Source organism: Limanda limanda, chromosome 4, assembly GCF_963576545.1.
Source record: "Limanda limanda chromosome 4, fLimLim1.1, whole genome shotgun sequence".
NCBI classification, from domain to species: domain Eukaryota; kingdom Metazoa; phylum Chordata; class Actinopteri; order Pleuronectiformes; family Pleuronectidae; genus Limanda; species Limanda limanda.
Window position 1 is genome coordinate 11,021,192 of NC_083639.1, and position 20,821 is coordinate 11,042,012.

Here is a 20,821-nt window from a genome sequence, read left to right on the forward strand (position 1 = left end):
CACCCATAGCGTACGTCCACTGCCACCGCACGTGGCTCCCTCAGGCCGCTGTTGACCAGGACTGTCCGGTACGCTCCATTCAGCTTGGACACCTCGATCGTGTCCCGTCCCTTATCGCACCAGTACAGGTTTCCTCCCACCCAGTCCACAGCCAGACCGTCTGGGTTGCTGAGCGACGTGCGATGAAGGACCTAACAAATGAGCAAGCAGTATTCCTGAATCTGAGCCTGAACAATGAAGAATTGAATCATTTTTCCCAGGGTTTTTTCTGACAACTAATTAATCTCTTTGAATGTTGGTTTTATAATCAGACGAGAAAGACACTGCTCCCTTATCTTCCAAAGACAAGACGCTGCTACACCGACCTGCACGTCGCTGCCGTTGATGTGCATGCGCCGGATCATGCTGCCCTGCGTGGTCACGTCCGTCCAATAAACCATCTGCTGCCGGTAGTCGAAGTCCAGAGCCACAGCATTGTTCAAGCCCTGTCAAAGCACAGGAGCTCCATTAGCCCGGGCCAGCTATAAACCCCTGCAGGAGGGTGTGCGAGATTATCCAGGTACTTTACTGTATCTGCGTGTCTCACCTGTTTGATCAGTGTGTAGTTGGATCCGTTCAAGTTGAGCTTCCTCAGGTAATAGCGGTTGGCAAAGATCAGGAATGGCTCCTCATCTGCAGGGAGGCAGACATCACGCGTGAGTGGATTTGGCTTAAACACTCGAGTGTTATTAATCTGTCATGTTTCCTACCTGAGGTGGATTTGCATATGGTGGGGTTTACGGGACTAAGCTGGAAACCCTCCACACACAGACAGTGGAAGCTGCCGTGTGTGTTGATGCAGCGCTGCGTGCAGGGATAGGTGGTCGTGCACTCGTCGATGTCCACACACGTCTTCCCGTCATCTTTTAGACGGAAGCCTGGGTGGCATCGACACTGTGAGGAGGCCGAGCACAGAGCAGGTAAAGCAACAATACGCAGGGCTTATTTTCCACGTTCGTGACAGGGGAACTCAACTCAGAGTTTCACAGCGTTCACTTACCTTGAAGCCGATTTTCAGGTCCTCACAGAGCTGAGAGCAGCCGCTCAGTTTGCTGTTCAGGCACTCGTTAATGAAGCAGTTCAGCTCATCCGAGCCGTCGCCACAGTCGTCCTTATGGTCACAGAGCAGCGTCTCGTTCACACAGTTTCCATTGTTGCAGGCGTAAGCAGTGTCGTTGCATTTCTTCTCTGTTCAATTAAAAGAGGGAAACAAACGGAGAGAGACAGTGAACCGGTGCAGTCTCTCAGCCTTGTTCAGAGTGCCAGCCCAAATCTGCTTTTCACCATATTCAGATTGTATCGAGACTGATCTTTAGAAAGTTTGGACAAAAGAAACAACACATGACATGGGATTTTTCACGAATTGGAACCGAACCACATATAAAGGGCGTTTGAAATGTAATAACAATCCCAGCTGTGTCAGTCCGGCCTCTCTTGCTGCTCAAACCAGATTTCAAAGTGACTTTTTGAGTTTCTCACAATGTGACACAAATGAAATGCAGAGTGACAATAGTTACACACTTCCTGACGCCTACATCAATAACACAGCACTGCATGCAGTGGCGGTGTGGCCTAGGGGGTAGAGTGGTCCTTGTCCAACAAGAAGGTTGCTGGTTCAATCCCCACTCTTCCCATCTGCATGCCGAGGTGTCCTTGGCAAGATACTGAATCCCTAAAATGGCCCCTCATAAATGTTGAGTGTAGCAATTGTAAGTCGATTTGGACAAAAGCGTCTGCCAAATGACATGTAATGTAATGTAATAATGCAGATAGAAAGGTGGTTTCTCAATTATGGAGCAAATGGGTGAGATATGTAAAACCACCAAAGGCCAGACTTTGTGGAAGTATTGAATGAATGGCCCTGTAATGTTGCCTTGATTTAGCGAGCCTCACGGACCTCTATCCCATTCTCTCTCAAGTCACCCTCTAACATGTTGTTGTTTTTTATTCGGCTGTTTTTATTCTTTTATTAATTTTTTTTCTCTACTGATCTGTGATTATTGTCTACATGTACGCACTGTAACTCTCCCAAAATGTACAAAGTTTCCCAATTTTTAAAAAGGTTGACAGCAGAAGAAAGAAAATTGATGTAAGTTTTGTAAACAACTGTCAAAAAAATAAAGAATATAAAAAAAAAAAAAGGTGGTTTCTGCATTCACAGATCTGAACAGTGCAGACACTCTATAATATAATATAATAGCTATCTATTGTGCTCTCCAGTTGACAAAAAGATAATAACAAATGTAATATTCTCTTTAAAGTGCATTAACACATACAGGATTCTTCCCCGTGTTGGCTCTCTGTACGGTTGATCTGCTGTTGTGGTATAATCACGTCTTTCTTATTGTCTCCATCTTTATTTAAACATTATCACGCTCAAAGGCTGCAGATGAAAACGGGACATCTGGCTGCATCTGTCGCTGTCAATTTATCTACTGATGTAACTAGGTATTTTCCTTTTTAAATAAAAATGTAAAATGGCTTCCAGAGCAGCGATGTGACTTTTACCCGGGCCGGTGCAGTGTGGGTTCTTGGGCGCCTCGTCCGACTGGTCGTGGCAGTCGAAGTCTCCGTCGCACTCCCATGAGCTCTGGATGAGGCAGCGTCCGTTGGCGCAGCGGAACTCGTTGGGTCCACATGTCGGATACTCTGCAGGGACAGACAGCAGCAGCAGGGTGAAGGACAGCACAGCTCGCCGTTAAAAGCAACAGTGAGGAGGAGAGAGCTCTTTGAAAACCCCCCCCCATCAGGAGGAAGAGGTCAGGCGTCCACTCACCACATTCCTGGGACTCATCCGAGCCATCACTGCAGTCGTTGTCATGGTCACACACAAAGTGCTTCGGTATACACTGTCGGTTCTGGCACATGAACTCGTTGCTGCTGCATGTGTTGTTGAACACTGAGACATAAATGAGCAAGTAGGTGTTACGCTCCAACAGGTGCAGAATGGATTCATATGCATTTGTGTTTGTTTTGACCCGATTCGTCCCCCCCCCCCGTCTTCACTCACCACAGCCAGCCTTGACGCTCTCATCAGCTCCATCGGGACAGTCTTTGTCTCCGTCACACTTCCAACGCTGAGGGATGCACATGTGGGACCCGGGACACTGGAACGCCTCGGGACTGCAGGTTTTGGTCTCTGTGAAAAAAAAAAGGGAAGATTGACGTTTATCTTTATTGCTTTAATTTAATAAAAATGAATTCCCTGTTTTTTGTCCAATCAATTCTGTCACCATCTCTCTGCCATGCCTCTCCCCATGCATGCAGGGTAATGACGCACAGATGAGAACCATTTAAAATCAACAAACAATTCCCCCAGTTTATCTATACGCAGCAGTAATCTATAGCATAGACAAATCAGTACAGCAGCAAACTTATAATATGACAACGAATTCAAACAGACTATATTCTTTTTCTATTTTGCCAAATGTTGATTGTTTCCATTTCCATTGTATTAAAGTAAATAAACACAGAGTACATGAAATGTCCATCCCCCATTGAATAAACAAATCGCCCACTGGACATAATCACTGTGGTTTAAAGTCCTTTTTTAAATGTAAAATCGAAATTCCTAGCTTACCCTCCAATGCTTTAGTCCATATCACAACAGAGAAATGTGAAGTAAGCGCCATTATAGTTATCGTGAGAAAATGTATTCAATGCAAACAGACTGATGCACTAGCAAAAAGAGCATTATAATATCCTTGAATGTGATTTGAGAATTCGATGCACGCTCACATTTTCCCACAGAATCTACAGCTGTTACAATACTTTTACTCCTACAGGTTTAACTACTGCTTTTGGTTGTTGTATATTTGTATTGGCTGAGGTTTCCTGTCAAACACTCACTGCACTTGCTGTCCTCGTCACTGCTGTCACCACAGTCATCGGCTCCGTCACACACCCAGCGTCTGGGAATGCAGCGGTGGTTCCCGCACTCAAACTGGGAGGCCGAGCAAAACTTATCTGGACGGACGGAAAGAATTTGTGAAGTGCAAAAAATACAAATGGAACAACAAAAACAGTTGTCAGGTACACTTCACTTTGTTTAGGTTGGAGTAAGGTATCCAAACATACCACAGTGAGCCTCGTCTGCACCGTTCTCACAGTCGTTCTCCTTATCACAAGTCCAGCTCATGGGGATGCAGCGGCCGCTGGGACAGGCGAAGTAGGGCGTCGGACAGTTGGTTTTCCCGCTCCCTGGCACAGAGACAGACAAGTGGTAAGATCAGTGAGAAAACGTACAGTGAATAAGCCAGAATGAAGACTTTTGTCCCATTCCTCAATTTAATGGATGAAACTATATTACATTACACTACATTTCATTTAACTGACGTTTTTATCCAAAGCGACTTACAATAAGTGCATTCAACCACGAGGGTACAAACCCAGAACAACAAGAATCAAGAAAGTACATTTTCTTTAAAAAAAAAAGCAAAACTACAAAGTGCTATGAGTAAGTGCTATCTAAGTGCTACTAAATTGTTAGTTTTCAAATTTTATTCAAACTGTTTTTGTTTCTTGTATATTACATGTTCCTGCTCTTACCCATCTGTTAGATCAGGGGTTTTCAACTGGTTTTGTCCCAGGGACCACCATTCTGACTAGAAAGTAATCCGCGGCCCACTGATGTGCCTACGCACGCGTGCCTACATGTGTGTGTGCGTGCGTGCATGTGGATAGAAGGAAGTTTTAACATTTGGTTTTCCATGTTGGTTTTATTTAAAAACCTCAAACAAATCTAGAAAAATCTGTGTAAAAAACAACAAAAACGGTTGATTTTCAGTGCTTAAGAATTGAAAACAAAATTAAAATGCAGATTGTAGTTGTACTGCAACTCAGAACCATATGTACATCAATATATAACGTTCATCACTTAAATGTACAGACATGTAGCTGACATGTTGACAATGTTAAAGTAATGGTGATCAATAACAATCAACATAAACTGGGGCAACAACTGAAGAGGGAAGATGACAAAGTAATGCAGAATATGTTACAAATGATAATTATACAATATCACACAAACAATTGAGGCCTACTTAAGTTTAACCTCATGATCACCAGCAGCAAATCCCACCTACTGCTAGTGTTGGGGGGAGGGTGGAGTGGCTATTATGCCAATTTATTTTTCTTATTACAAAGTATTTGTTTTTCGCTCTTTTGTTTTATTTAATATTTTCATTATTAATTCTGCTCTTTTGGGCCTTCTCTTTTGGAAAATAAAAATTCCCATCATACAAACTACTTCTCCAAGACCTCCTGAGAGTTTTTCTACCGAGCCCAACCGCTCTTCTACATCTACCTTCAATACGCATGCACAGGGCAAAACTACTGGCAGTTTCTAGCTCCAAGCCGGATTCAAAGTTCCCCTCATCACCTTTATATTATTTAAGACATATGTTTCTTATTTTAGATATTTTTCAAGAGTAATCTGGAAATGTGTTGAAATATCAAAGCGAATTTCGCGGACCCCCTGAAATGCTGTCGCGGACCCCCGGTTGAAAACCCCTGTGTTAGATGATTACAAGTTCCTCTTCTCCTCAAACCTACTGTCTGTACATTTATCAGAGAGAAGATATGTGCATATCAGAGTGTGTTTAAATACCTGGGCAGTTTCTCTCATCAGAGAGGTCTCCACAGTCGTTGGCTCCGTCACACTGCCATGAAGAGGCAAAGCAGAGAGTGGTGAACTCGCACTTCTGAAAGGTGGCTCCTTTCACTCCCAGACGGAAGTAGCTGGAGCAGTCCGTGGCAGCTTGACAAAGAGAGCAGAACAACGTTAGCACCAGGGAGCGAGTGGAGGCTTTTGTTATTACTGTTCTGACGTTCACTCAACGTACTGCAGTTCATCTCATCACTGGCGTCCTCGCAGTCCACCTTCTGGTTACACTTGCTGGAGTTGGAGATGCAGCCACCGTCTCTGCACTGGAACTGATCGGCTGAGCACAGCGTGGCTGAGACACACACACACAAAACAGAGTTTTAAAATGTCTGCAGACTGAGAAAATATATGTTAAATTAATGCAGTACCGCTTTTTAATATCCCAACTACCCAACTACTCCTGAACATTATTTGCATTTCTGTCTGTATAACGTATACAGATTGCATTATTCCAAACGAGGACCCTTTATGTGAAATTTACAAAAACTTCACAATTCAAGTTGTATTTCGCACTATATTAGTCTAAATGGAGACACACAATTATTTGAATATCTCCTTATTAGGTTTGCAAAGGGGCGGAAAGTTTCCGGTAAATTTCCGGAACCTTTCCGGAAACTTTCCATGGGAAGTTAAGCTTGGGAATTTGGGGAATTTTGAAAAAAAAAGAAATAGGCAAATTAAATGCTGAGCAATAAAAACATAATTCAAAACTCTATTTTAAAGATGTATAGAATGCAGCACACGCTGCACGTTGAATTTCAACCCTCCACTGTGCATTCTTCCATCACATGCACAGATAACTCCCAGCATCCTGCACACTACAGTAGGGCTACTGAGGCCTGCTGTAGTGTGCAGGACTAGTCAGGTAAGTTTCGATGATATTACTGGGGAAAATATATTAGCATGCTTATTGAGGATTGTTTATCTGTTCATCTAGCCTCTTTCCATTCATTTATCCATCAATTGTAAAATATTTTTACAGACGATTCCAATTGTTTGGCTAACTATTTATATCTCTGGCATTGCATTAGCGTTTTTTTACAAACTTTTTTCTCATCTTATTCTACAGAACAATGCCACGTGCACTATCTCATGTGTGGAGACATTTCACCCCATCCAATGTAGAAGGAAAGGCTGTGTACACTTGCAAATACTGTGCAAAGACCTATGTTAAGAATGACACAACGACGCCGAAGCATAAAGTCAAGTGCCCAAAGTTTCCTCAGGGCTCAAATCAGCCTATGACAAAACAAAATGTTTATATTTATGTCTGTATATGACAAGGTGAATACAGTAAGTATAAATTACCCAACAACATTTCCAGTTTATTCCCGTTAATTCCTGTTAATTCCCGTTAATTCCCATGGCAAGTTTCCAAGTTTGAATATTCCCGGAATTTTGCAACCCTACTCCTTATACATAATGCACAAATACAGTATACATCCTCCTTCCCTTCCTGCGTCACAAGTACATTTATTCGAGTACATTTCTTTCTTTCTTGATTTTATTTAACTGGATTTTTACTTGATTTTCTTGTAACTGGATTCTAAGCTTTTACATTTTTTGACACCTAATTTGAAATACCTGCTCCTGTCATAAATGGATTTCCCCAACGTGATATAAATAAAGTTAATCTTGTCTTGTCTTATTTTTATAACATATTTAATGGGAAGACTTGACTCACTGTTACAGAAGAGTTCATCAGAGTTGTCTCCACAGTCGTCCTGGCCGTTGCACCAGGAGCTGTGACCCACGCAGCGACTGTTCACACAGCGTCTGTAGCCTTTCTTACACGAGCGGTTGGCTGAGGACCAGACAGAAAGAGACACGGACTCAACTTACAAGTTTCAACAAGGAGAGAACGGCTGAAAACTGTCTGGACAGAGAAGAACGTTCCACTCACCACAGTAGGACTGTTTCTCATCCGACTTGTCCTTGCAGTGGGCCATGCCATCACAGGTCAGGGTGTAGTTAACACAGTCTCCGTTTCCACACTCAAATTCATCAATATTGTTACATGTAGTGTTAAGGGCTGTGAGACAAGGACAGGAAAAAAACACACAAATCATACTTTAATGAAGCAGTAAATTAAAGCTGACTTTATAAGTTCATAATTTCAAGCTGAACTTTTGTTTTAGTGGATCCCTTGCTTGTCGTACCTATGCAGGTGTTGTCTTCCAAAAGTTGCCTGTCGCCACGGCAACTGCAGTTGACCCTTCCCTCAGAGGTCAGCAGACACAGATCCTGACATCCTCCGTTGTTGACGCGGCACATAGAGAACTCACCTACGCAGACACACACACACACACACACACAAGTGAATGAGAATTTATTCCTGACCCCTCCTGACACACAACACAAACCCATGCCTCCGCATCGGCAGACAGAATGTGGCCATGGCTCTGCTTCTGCTGACTGCATAATTCAATGTGACTCAATCTAAATGGGATTTGCAGCTTTTTACCGCAGGCTTTCAGCTTGTATGGCCACTGTGGGCATCGGAGCGAGAAAGAGTTTACTGAATGAGGCAACTTGAGACGGAAGATTGCCGAAGATATGGAAGAGAGAAAAAGAATGCAGGGCTGCGCTGATTTGAAAGCGAACGGACAATAGGAGAGATGGGGCCGAGATGAGTGGAAGAGAGAGGTGAAGACGTGTGGAGAAAAGTGAAGTGAGCAGCAATTTAGAAAGTGCGTGTGTGTGTGTGTGTGTGTGTGGTGTAACAGAGCTGATGTTGGTGCTCAAAAATCTGTCGCCCAAATTACTTTTGTCATCCCATTAACTGCTCTGTTGGGGCAGAAAAACATCTTTGTTCACGTGTTCTGTGCCGGTGAGTGTTTGACGTACTGGCTTCAGAGACGCCTGTGTTCTAACTTTGCCTTCAACTTTTCCTGTTAAATCCTAACGATCTTTTACTTCCCATTGTTTACGGTTGGTTATCCAAGCTACGGCCCCAAAACAGATGAACGTGCACTGACAACTGCTGGAAGAAAACTATTCCTTGACTCGCCAGCTAAATTCTGACTATCGTCTCTGCTTCAGTGATGTATGTGTCTCTGGTGGATCACTCCAGTCATGTGCAGTGAGAGCACAGGGAGGCAGGTCAGTCCTTCACATGTGTGTTCCCCTGTTCACACAGCCAAAAGAATGTGGCTACATGAGTCGTAGACCATCGGATCGGCTCTCAGGATGCATTGAAGATGCTTTTAACGTACATTCAGACCTGTACTTAGCACTGACTGTGGACACACACACACACACACACACACACACACACTCACACACACACACTTCTGGATCTCTCTTTCTCTGTGTGTGTAAACACTCACAGCTGTTGGTGTCGTTGGCCACTGCCACGATGCCCATTGGCTGCTGAGGGATGTCAGCACGCAGCACCTTCATGTCTCCTCCTGTGTATTTGTCAGCGCGGAGCACGGCCCTCCTCACCCAGTCGGTCCAGAAGATGTAGTCACCGTAGACGGCCAGGCCGAACGGATGGACCGGCTCATTCTTCAGCACCACCTGCAGGGGGAAGCACCACCACAGCCGTGAGCTCACACGTTCAGGGATTTCCAAATAAACAAACCGACGGCTGTTATTAGGCAATGCCATTCTACCAAAGTACAACTATTTCCATTACGCTTCACGATGTACAACATGCTAATGTTTACGTCACTCACATAGCGCCGACTGCCGTCATACTCGCAGCGCTCTATCTTATCCAGTGTGGCGTCAGAGAAGTAGAGTTTCTCAGCTCGGTGGTCGATGGCCAGGCCGTTAGGTGTTCGGATGTCGCTGCCAATGATCACAAGGACATTGGAGCCAGTCAGGGTGGCACGCATGATACTGGGAGACTGCTCGTTCCAGTTGGTCCAGAACATGAGGCTGTAAGAGAGAAAACGAATCTGCGATTTAAAAAGATGTAAAGTTCTGACATTATACGGCAGCATTATTTTTTTTCTGAAATTCTCTTTTTATTTAGAAAGGCACATTTCCATCACATACATTGAATACAGCTTTAGTCTGTCAAGAACATAAGAAAGGATGGATGTAGTAAGTTTGGGTGATTTTGTACATACTGCCTTTCTGGGGTTTTGTTTTATGGACCTAAACTACTCCATGTAGGAACAATAACAGAGGTAAAGAGAACACAACCGGGGAGCGCACTTCACATCAAAAAAAAGGAGGATCACACAAAACACAAGTATATTCAAATAAAATCACATCTAACTGGTTTTACATACTCAGTCCATTTGGTCCAGGTCTTATAAAAAATGTCTTTCTCGACCTTGAGGGAAAAAGAGATCTTTTCCATAACATAAATCTCATACACAATTTCAATCCATTCATCAATGGTGGGAGGGTCCACTTTTAACCATTTCCTCGTGACACATTTCTTACTAGCTGCCAGCAGTATAGCGAGCAGTTTTTTGTCTTTTATGTACCACGTTTCAAACAATATATTCCCTAAAAACAAAGTTTATATGGCAGCATTATTACCTCCGCCAAAGAGGTTATATTTTCTGCCGTGTCTGGGATCACACAAAATCCGACAAAATTCCGTGGACTTTTGTGGAGGGGTTGGGCATAATTCTAGTTGTATAGGAATAACTGAATGAGTTCTGACCTCTGACACTCGTCGAGGACGAACGCTCGGGGGTGGTCATCTCCCGACATCGTGACCACCGTGTGCCGGTTGACGGCACCCCAGCGGATCTGGTCCACAGAGTGGCGCGTGATGGTGGAGGTTGTGTAGCTCGTCCAGTACAGCATATCCCAGCCCCTGTGGTACGCCAAGCCCTCCACTGAGCCCACGTCTGAAGAGAGGGATGGAGAGAAGAGGGGGAAGAAACATAGTTAAATACAGAAAACAGAGAGGTAGAGAAAAACAAAACAGCGAGAGATTAAGCCAAAATGAGGGAGAAGACAGGAGGGTGCTGTGTTCCGAGGTCAAGTGTGGACTGTGTCTGGCAGCAGCTCGGTGGAGCAACACACATCAGAGGATGGGTATTACATGGTATTTAGGACCAGGAACACAGTGTGATTCAAGGCTTTTAACCAACAGATATCGCACTAAAAAGGTCATGATAACAGCCTGCGTGTTTCTCTCACTATCTCATCAACAGATGAGGAGTAAAAAGTAAATTTCCAAGAAATGAGTAAGAAGGGAGGACGGAGGACAAGCAGCTGAGATGGAGGAACACAGCATTCTGTGGCAGCAGAGAAACTGGTGGAGAAACAACACACACAGACACAATCACACGCTTAAATATACTTCAGCAAGAGTTAATTTACAAACAGATCACTTTAAAACGAGATAACTGGCCGTGGTCTGCCTTCTTGTTATTGTGTCTGCAGAGGAACATCGAGGGTCTGATGATTACAGACCCTGTTATTCTTCCAGGAACGGAGACGACCTCCCTCTTGTCACAGCTCGGCACAAGGGATCAGAGAGATTCACCTACAGTCTGTATTCATATTAGTGGTGGGGAAAAAAATCGATTCTTTTCAATATCGCAATATTTTGCGCCCGCGATTATATCGATACTGTAGTACAAAGTACTTTGCAATTGCAATTCTTTTTTATTTTTTTTATAATTTATTTACAATTATATATGTAACAGCCCCTGGCTGGCAAAGCATGACAAGGAGAGTTTCAGGATTTAAAAAGATACCTGACCATTCCAGGCACTAGTGTGTCTGCTGAGTGTTCTCCACTGCAGGAGATATAGTAACGACCCAGAGGAGCACTTTAACATCTGAGCATGTTGACCAACTCCCTTTTCTGAACAAAAATGCCAATATTCCCAAATGAATTTAACATTTTGGGTCATGACCTTGCAGCCAACTGGACTGGACTCTAGCAGTACACATTTGTTTATTTTTCTCAATTTGATTGAAGCTCTAGGTTACTCTTATTTATATGATTATTCTCAGGTTTATGTTACTCTATTATGTCTGCTTGATGCTAGTGTATTGTATTTAAATAATTGTAAGTTATGTGCTGGGAGCTCAGCGTTCATTTGAGAGGTCTCCTATTCAGAAAATAATTACAAAGGTCCTGTGTCCTGAATGTTCAAGGACAAAGTTTTTTCAGTTAATGTGTTGAAGACAATGTTTTTCACAGAATTAATTCTGACATTTGAAGTGAGTTGAGCAGTCTTATTTTCCTCATTTTTTGTAATGCCTTTGAATAATATGGGGGACATGAATCGCAATATATCGCGGAATCGAATCGCAATACTTGCAGTATCGCAATATATCGCAGGATCGCAATACTATTGAATTGTGGCCCAAATATCGCAATACTATTGAATCGTCACATTTTTGCCAATTCCCACCCCTAATTCATATAGCACTTCTAAGCACTTTTAAAGTTTTCAATTCACACATTAATACAGTGGGCATCACTTTTTCTATGAGGTTCAATATCTTGCCCAAGGACAATGGGGAGGACTGAGATTGAACCGCCTACTCTCTGGTTGGAGGAGGACCCGCTCTACCCCCGGTGCCACAGCCGCACCAGTGGCCATGAATCAACGTTGGTCTGCTCCGTAACACACGGTCGTCTGAATGAAGCAAAGCAACTGGGAAAGTGGAGCAGAGGCAGAAACTCTACTCTGCCTCTCACGATCATAAATCAACGTCTGTAAAAAATCGATACAGAGCAACGTGAAATCCATTCACCGCCATTTCCGTTTTTTTTCCCACAGAGCTGTTAATGAATTGTAAATCTTTGGCCTGCAGCGGAGCTTGACTTAAATTCCTGATTTTCACTTTTTTATCTTGTTGACCAAAGCCAATCTGGGGTCCTTACGTCTGTGTTTGCAATGATGCAGATGAGCTGGATTTACAGCTGCCGAGCTGAACTGGTTCCACTGACACAGATCGTCTTTTATTGCAGTAATCTAAAGTAGGTGAGATACAGTTTAGTGTTTTCTGTCGGGCTGGCGGTCAATAATTACCCTGATTTCTGAAGGGAAACACTTCTTCACTGTGTCTCTATGTGTTTATTCTTTATCTACATGTGTGTGTCTGTTTGTGTGTGTGCAGGTGCAGCACTCCTAGAAAATACAGATCCTCTCAGAAAATGAACAGGAACAATGGACCATGGGAAAAATACTGTGTATGGCCTTGTTAGACCCTCCCACAAAAAGCAGGCCGGCCCACATCTCTCCAGCTCTGAGATAATCAGTCCAGAGTTCACCTGCCGTTTACTGGGATTCATCTTATCTTTCTGTCGAGCTATTTCCGTCTCTATCGCTCCTCTGAAACCACTGTGTTTTCTGATGAGACCTCCTTCCTGGGGAGGCAGGAGGAAGACTGATTGCGGATTGCCGAGCCTGATTGGTGTTTCACGCGGCGATGACAGGAAATCACGCAATCTGCCCTCAACACTTGGACAATCTCAACAAGAGTCTTTTGGGGAAGGATGAGAACAGCTGAGAAATCAGTGGCGCCTTGACTTCACTGGAGGGGTCTGGTGATATTTGACTCCCTCTTCCCCCCGCCCCCCCCCAGCCTCACAGAACCGGAGCTGATTGCGAGGACTGTGGCTTTCTTCATATACGACACATGGGAAGCAGCTTTAACACATCTATATGAGAGAGGTCATTTGCTGGATGTTTTTTAAAGAACAGTTTCTAGGAAGGTAATGTTCATTTAACACTCACTAAGTAGGAACTTAGATACATATATATATATGTAAAGTGTGTTAAATATCATCTTTAAATCTTAAAATCTTCATTTTAAACGACACTCTAGATGTTAAACAATTGGAAATCTGTGTGGTGGTATTTCTGAGTGCACCCACAGCCTGAGTAATCATTCCCACATGCGTTATCAGTAGTTTTATGACTGGCTTGATCATATTGACCCAACCAGAAGCCAAAGGTGTTTGAACAGTGGCAGTAAACCGGAGACAAGATGCAGCCCTGGAACTCTACTGGTTCAGGGGATCTGCATGGGAACAGCAGTGGCAGCGGGCTGGGCAACGTGGAGCAGGTCCTGGTTCCGGTATTAGACACACTGATCCTGGTGCTGGGGGTCGGGGGCCACACTGTGGTGATGGTGATCCTGTGTGGGAGGCACAGGAGAGGAGTGGGACGTGCTGGGTCGTCTCCTCGCGGCACCCTGACGGGCACGGGGACGGACATCCTCCTGGTGGCCCTGAGCGCTGCTGACCTGCTGTTGCTCTCCATGCTCCCCTTCCACACCATCGCCATAGCTCTGCAGCGCTGGGTGTTTGGAGACGTGATGTGTCGCCTGGTGAGTTTCCTGGGATCGGCCTGCTCCTCGGCGAGCGCCTTCACGCTGGCCACGCTGGCGGCGTCCCGCTACCTGACTGTGGTGCATCCTGCGAGAGCTTTCTCTGTCCTCTCTCCACGCCGGGTGGCATCAGCTGCCGTGCTCCTCTGGGTCCCGGCCTGCAGCCTGGCCGTCCCTCAACTGGTGTTTCGCTCCGTGGGGAGCCCTGACCTTGCCTGCTTTGCCTTCCTGTCCCAGCGAGACCAGGTGATCTACGGGCTGCTGCACTTCCTCATGGCGTTCTTGCTTCCACTCGTCACCATCGCGGTGGCCTACGGCAGCATCTACCTGTTCCTGTGGAGGAGTCGGAGCGCCGGCCGGGCCCCCCAAGTGGAGCGCTACCAGAGCAAAGTGACACAGACGTCGGCCATGCTGGTGCTGGCCTTCACCCTGTGCTGGCTGCCGTCCTATGGCCTGATGCTGGCCCTGCTGGTGGACAACAGCTCAGGGGCCACCGGCGCCTCACCACGCTACGGCCCCTTCAGTGTGTTCGCACGCCTCATGGCGACTTCCTCCACAGTGATGAACCCCATCCTCTACGTGCTCATGTCCGAAAAGTTCAGACAAGACCTGCTGAGGCTGTTCAAGAGGGGGGGGCAAAGAGCTGGTGGAGCTGTGGCCACGACTGCTGCCTGAAAACGTAATAGAACTGAACAGCTGACACTTTAACACTCAGCAAATCCAAGCTGGGAGCTGCAATAAAACATTTACAAGCCGAGTGGCAGCAATACTCGTATGAACAAAACGGACATGATCAGCATTTGGAACAAGTCCTCTAAAGAACTCTCATAAAGCCTAGACGTCATGTACAAGATCAAACCTATTGTTTTGGGAGGTGCTGCTCTACAGGGACAGCCGCACAAACAATGTTGAATCATACATTCCTTGTAAAACAGACTAAAGTAAAAGAAACTTTGGTCAAACATTAATGGTGCAGCTGTGTTTGGTTGTGTTGACACAAGGTGAATAAAGCTCTGTGTGTCTCTGGGCCTGTTTATGTTTGTATACACTCTATTCTCAAAACACTGATTAAAAAAATAAAGTTCCTTTTATCTAAACCTTGGCTACAACTTCAGGTTCTGTTTAGATCAATTAGAGTGTTTTCAATTCTTTGTTATTCACAAAAACGTGGAATTACCAGAACTGATGCTTGATGATAATAATGAAAGGGGGGAGATTAATGGGGAAGGAAGCTGAGTGCGTCTCGTTAAAGAATGAGAGGAGGCAAAAAAAGGTTAACACAAACTTAATATGTGGATAAACTCACTCTCGACTACAGTCTTGCGGTCCGATCCATCATCACTGATCTGCTGGATGTTGCCAAAGTGGATGTCGCTGAAGAAGACGCGGTTGGCTCCCTTCCCTCCTCCTCCTCTGTAGTCGAAAGTGAGAGCAATGACGTTCTTCATGTGCTCTGGGTCCTCGAAAGGTTTAATGGGTGCGTTCAGGTTGTTTTCGTCTGACAGGTGGACGCTCTTTAGTATAGTGCGCTCCGAGTAGAGCAGGTAGCCGTCGTAGTCCCGGCAGCCGCTGCCGTCCTCGGCCAGCATGCCATGGGCGCAGGCGCACGTGCGCTGCCCGTTGCCACGGAACAGACAGAGCTGCTGGCAGCCTCCATTTTTGTCTTTACACACATTAGTCCCTGTAGACACACATGAAACCAATGAGGTTATTATCAACTACAGTTTTCAAATATTTCTTTCAGTGAACATTCTAAATGTATGCGTCTTATTGTGAAATTCACCTATTACATATATATATTACATAAATATTTACATATGTACTTTTAAAAGTCTATATATGTATGTCTTTGTCTATATATTGCACAAATACAGTATACATCCTCATGCAATGATCTTGCTCCACTGCATTTTACATAAATACATTTCTCAACACATTTCTGTATATTATGTACATCTGTTTTAAATTATTTAAACGGTTTCTTGTATTCTGTCTTTAAAATGCTTCAGTTTTAACAGTTTCACAGATTTAACAGAAGCCACAGTGTTTACCTTGTTGTCTGGCCCTGTTGAAAACCTTGATGTCTTTGAGCTGTACGCCAATACCAGTCCTCAGAGACACCGAGTCTGTGGCATTGTCCTTGTTGCCTCTCTTTATGGAGCCATTAGCATGGGTCCTTTAAAGCACACAGACAAACAGCATTAAAAGGTGACTGATGTTTGCAGATATTACAGATGATTGATATAAATACTAAAAAGGATATCAGAGGAATATCACAGCTATCAGGAGACTTGTGGGGGTAAATCTGACCTGTCGCTCCAGTAAATGTAGCTCTCAAACACCGACACAGAGAACATGTCCATGTTGTTGTTGGCCAGCACCACTTCCCTGTTTTCTCCCGTTTCAAGGTTGATTCGCTCGATCTTGTCCGTCCTTGCATCGCACCAGTACAGCAGACTCTCCTACGTGCACACACACACACAGACAGTAATGTTGCAATGTTAAGTTCATTAAAGCAGTGATATAGAAGCTAGAACGATCTGCAACGCTTTACCTCATAGTCGATGGAGATACCGTTGGGCCAGCTGATACTGCCATTGACCAGGACGGCCCTCTGAGTGCCGTCCAGACGCGATCGCTCGATACGCGGATACTGACCCCACTCTGTCCAGAACAGGTAGCTGCAAACATAAACACGGCAAGACACAGAGGTCAACGAGGAGAGAAACTACTGGAGCAGGAGCTGAAGACAGGTAGGATGGTAATTGGAGCTGCTGCCGGTGCTGTGTCCTCTCACCCTTTGGCTGGGTGGACGGTGATGGCTCGAGGCTTGTCCAGGCCCTGGGAGATCACCACATAGCGGAAGGAGCCGTTCAATCTGGCAACCTCGATCACATCAAACCCTTGGTCCGTCCAGTAGATGTTTCCTGCGGAGGATGGAGGAGGAAGCAATGATGTGCAGGCTCGCTGATGCAGAAGTGAACCCTGTCTGACCTCGCTTTTTTTTCTCCCTCTCTTAGTGCTACACGTTCAGCTTACTTTCGAGTTATCACATTTTTCCTCTTTTGCTGCATGGTAACAGACCGTGTTTACTGCGTGCCTCACCTGCTATCCAGTCAACAGCGATGCCTTCCACTCTGCCAATACCATTAGTGACCACATCCTCTCTCCAGGTCTGGTCTCTCTTGGCCCTGCTGATGGTGCTCAGGCCCATATCCACCCAGTAGATTGTGTCATTATCTGGAAAGAAAACATAATAAGAGTCTGACCGAGCACAGGTTTCCTTTATTCTTATATAGTATCACACAGAAAAGAGATGTGTGCCTTCATGCATGATAGCAGGTGGGAGTAGGAGTCTTACCAGCATGGAAATCTATGCCGACAGCTAAGGAAGTGCCTGACACTGGTACGAGGGCATCAGACTTGTCAGACGGGTCCAGAGGAATACCACGTATGCCCTCATGCACAGAGTACAACAGGAAAGATCCAACTCCTGCAGAAAACAAACAATCCCCCCCCCAGGTTATAGATTGTTCTGCATCACACATTAATCTTGTTCATCAGTTTCTTCAGCCCAATACAGTATGTATACGAGTGTGCCGTACCTTCACAAGACTGCTGTCCCGTGCGCAGGCTGTATCCTGCTGTGCACATGCAGGCTCTGGTGGTCGGGGAGGTGGGGAGACACAGCTGGGAACAGTCTCCATTGTTAATACTGCAAAGATTAGTGCCTGGGAAAATAAAAGCACAGGAACAAACTCACAAAACAAATCATAGAGCAGTTGCAGGGACATAAACAGATGTTTTTTTAGTGTAGATAACATGCAACAAGCAAAGCAGACCTTCAACAAGGCAGGGACAATTTTTCCTGCAGTAATTTAACCAAGATAAAAGTTATTTAAGCTCAGAAAAGGCTGGCACACGGCAGCTGGTCCAATACCTTTCTGCACGGTTTCATTGTAGATTTTCATGTGCATCATGGGGGACGTGCTGTTCCTCAGGATTTTCCAGGTTCCACCGTCCTTCTTGTCACAGGTTCCTATCTGGTCTGTTCCTTGATCCGCCCACCACAACTTCTCTCCTGAAGGACACAACACACAGGACGATCAGCACTTCAGTGAAGCCTGATGTAACTCTAGAGGGGCTCTCAGAACCAGCAAGGAATATTGCTCATAATTATCATGAATTATTCTCTAGGAAATTGTTGAAAAGGGCACTTGGAGAGCACATGAGGGGACTCGAAGGAAACATTAACTTTCAATTAACATTTAACAGCCGAAATATAAATCTGCAACATGGTTAAGTTATCATAATCTGTAAATGTATCTATACTACAAACTTAATGTTTCACTCTGTAACGAAGACACAGCCGGAGATTCAGACTCCATTTTGTAAATGTTTTCTTACAGGTAGTTTTGAAAATATGTCAAGTTTTTTTTTTTTTTTTTTTTTTTATCCTCTGACACGTCACAAAAACATAACGCAGTAAAAAAAAATTACAAAGTTACAAAGTTTGACATGTCTGAACTCTCTGCCTTCATCAGTGGCTGAAATGAACATTTTCTGGAGGCGTACCCATGATGGCCAGAGCGGTGGCCTTGGTCAGCTTCCCCTTGACTCCTTCCAGCACCTCCAGTCCCGAGCCGTCCAGCTTGCAGCGGTTGATGGTGCTGTTTCCTGAGCTGATCCAGTAAAGCTGCTCCGCGTCGAAGTCGATGGACAGACCTGGGGAAACACCAGAAGGCTCAGATGTGTAATGATGGGCCCCGTCACTAGGGAGCGCTGCGTCTAACGCTGTCACAAGGGAGAAGCAGCTGGACACTCACCGACAGGGCCCTTCTGGTTGGTGAAGAGGACGCTGCGGTTGTTGCCGTCCGTGTTGGCCATGCTGATGTTGTCCCCATCGGTCCAGTAGAGTTTCCTGAGGGAGGCAGACACAGAGAATCAGCAAAAATCACAGTAGACATGAGAGAGAGCGATAGAGACAGAGAGAGAGACAGACAGACAGAGAGAGATACAGAGCGAGAGAGACAGAGACAGAGACGAAGAAAGACAGAGACAGAAAGAGAGAGAGAAAGAGACAGACAGAGACAGACAGAGAGAGAGACACACAGAGAGAGAGAGAGAGAGAGAGAGAGAGAGAGAGAGAGAGAGAGACACACAGAGAGAGAGACAGAGAGAGAGACAGAGAGAGAGAGAGACAGACAGACAGACAGACAGACAGACAGACAGACAGACAGACAGACAGACAGACAGACAGACAGACAGACAGACAGACAGACAGACAGACAGACAGACAGACAGACAGACAGACAGACAGACAGACAGACAGACAGACAGACAGACAGACAGACAGACAGACAGACAGACAGACAGACAGACAGACAGACAGACAGACAGACAGACAGACAGACAGACAGACAGACAGACAGACAGAGAGAGAGAGACAGAGAGAGGGACACACAGAGATAGAGAGAGAGAGAGGGACACACAGAGAGAGAGACACAGACAGAGACAGAGAGAGAGAGACAGAGAGAGGGACAGAGAGAGAGAGAGACACAGAGAGAGAGAGAGAGAGACAGAGAGAGACACAGACAGAGACACAGAGAGAGATCTTTTGATTTATTTTCAGCACTTCACAGTCTGCCTCAGCGACCAACTTTAATCGATACTTCCACCCAATAACACTCACAAACCCTTCAGCACAAAGCTCATTTCTCAAAGTTTGGTAAAATTGATGAGTCTTTTTGTAACTGACATATATCTCTAATAATCACATGATCTGAGGAAATCACTTCTTGCCTGAATCTTCTGTCTCATGGAAGACATTTCAAACAGCTCACAAGCTCAATTCTTTCCCATCTTTCATCAACCGCAGAGATTTTACGGCTTTATTAAGAAGAATGTCTCTAGAATAATAGTTTTTTCTTTCTTATTTTTGTTGATTGATTACATGGAAGTTGTGTTTCCATATGGCCATGTTTTATTTGGCCTCGTTCCTCAAGGACTTATCAACCCTCTGTGTGTTCTCTTAAATCTGTGTATCTATGAAGCACTTCTGGTTATTCTCAGATCACACAACTTATCGAGATCAGACAGTTAACATCCGTAGCGTCTTCTCAATCGCTTCTTAAAAACGATTTCTTGTCGTCCAATGACTGTACATGACATATACTGTGTTTTATTTTGTGCGTAATTTAATTTTATTCCTGTTCTATGAAGTGATCATCTTTGTCTTGTTTGGTTTTCTGTGCTTTTCATCTCCATGTATACCTCCGCCAAGAAGGTTACTTTGTTCATCTGCGTTTGCTTGATAGTTGGCAGGATTACGCAAAAACGACTGGGCGGATTACCACAGAAATTGGTAATCCGCCCACAAATTGGTGGAAGGGTGCGGTGTGTGTCAGGAAAGAGTCCATTGCATTCTGGTGTGGATCCGGAATTTCTTTTTCACTTTCTTTGACTTTCAACTTTATCGTTGATTTCTCAGAGAATGATTCATGAATCTTAATAAGACAAAATCTGTCATTTTGATGGGAGCGATATTAATGAGTGTGTACATTTTGATGCAGTGAATTTCAATGTGGATTCATAACGGGGCTCTAAGGCCTTGGTAGAGGTATGTGCTACTTAATTACAACTTCTTTGTAATTTTGCTAATAAAAGCTCTATTTAAATAGATTTTAACTACTTTATCAATATTTGCTGGTCAAGTGGCTATTAAGATGTCACATGTGTTTTCTCTCTTAAAATATGTTGATTTCAATGAGTCTATGTAATGACAAATAATCACTCATGATAGTAAAAATAAACACCGAACCATTTATTGTGATCTCAATGTTTTCAACA

General features: G+C 44.6%; 2 protein-coding genes across 2 annotated transcripts in view; one reads left to right on the top strand and one right to left on the bottom strand.

Annotated features, from left to right (window-relative positions):
• LOC132999547 (low-density lipoprotein receptor-related protein 1-like) overlaps positions 1 to 20,821 on the bottom strand; it is a 112,769-nt gene that overhangs the window by 16,777 nt on the left and 75,171 nt on the right. The window contains exons 31-59 of the mRNA XM_061069240.1: positions 18,799 to 18,893; positions 18,548 to 18,697; positions 17,913 to 18,053; positions 17,578 to 17,703; positions 17,334 to 17,465; positions 17,078 to 17,212; positions 16,770 to 16,899; positions 16,527 to 16,653; positions 16,283 to 16,434; positions 16,024 to 16,148; positions 15,279 to 15,653; positions 10,332 to 10,521; positions 9,385 to 9,589; positions 9,034 to 9,226; positions 7,864 to 7,989; positions 7,608 to 7,736; positions 7,389 to 7,508; positions 5,883 to 5,996; positions 5,648 to 5,797; positions 4,117 to 4,239; positions 3,889 to 4,005; positions 3,050 to 3,178; positions 2,816 to 2,938; positions 2,548 to 2,688; positions 1,040 to 1,227; positions 750 to 933; positions 587 to 672; positions 366 to 485; positions 4 to 191 (exon numbers count right to left, since the gene is read on the bottom strand). Coding sequence (XP_060925223.1) covers positions 4 to 191; positions 366 to 485; positions 587 to 672; positions 750 to 933; positions 1,040 to 1,227; positions 2,548 to 2,688; positions 2,816 to 2,938; positions 3,050 to 3,178; positions 3,889 to 4,005; positions 4,117 to 4,239; positions 5,648 to 5,797; positions 5,883 to 5,996; positions 7,389 to 7,508; positions 7,608 to 7,736; positions 7,864 to 7,989; positions 9,034 to 9,226; positions 9,385 to 9,589; positions 10,332 to 10,521; positions 15,279 to 15,653; positions 16,024 to 16,148; positions 16,283 to 16,434; positions 16,527 to 16,653; positions 16,770 to 16,899; positions 17,078 to 17,212; positions 17,334 to 17,465; positions 17,578 to 17,703; positions 17,913 to 18,053; positions 18,548 to 18,697; positions 18,799 to 18,893 — 4,314 coding nt within the window. The remainder of the gene's footprint in view (positions 1 to 3; positions 192 to 365; positions 486 to 586; positions 673 to 749; positions 934 to 1,039; positions 1,228 to 2,547; positions 2,689 to 2,815; positions 2,939 to 3,049; positions 3,179 to 3,888; positions 4,006 to 4,116; positions 4,240 to 5,647; positions 5,798 to 5,882; positions 5,997 to 7,388; positions 7,509 to 7,607; positions 7,737 to 7,863; positions 7,990 to 9,033; positions 9,227 to 9,384; positions 9,590 to 10,331; positions 10,522 to 15,278; positions 15,654 to 16,023; positions 16,149 to 16,282; positions 16,435 to 16,526; positions 16,654 to 16,769; positions 16,900 to 17,077; positions 17,213 to 17,333; positions 17,466 to 17,577; positions 17,704 to 17,912; positions 18,054 to 18,547; positions 18,698 to 18,798; positions 18,894 to 20,821) is intronic.
• LOC132999338 (delta-type opioid receptor) lies at positions 12,918 to 15,069 on the top strand. Its single transcript, XM_061068985.1, has one exon. The coding sequence runs from the start codon at positions 13,631 to 13,633 to the stop codon at positions 14,645 to 14,647; it is 1,017 nt and encodes a 338-aa protein (XP_060924968.1). The 5' UTR covers positions 12,918 to 13,630; the 3' UTR covers positions 14,648 to 15,069.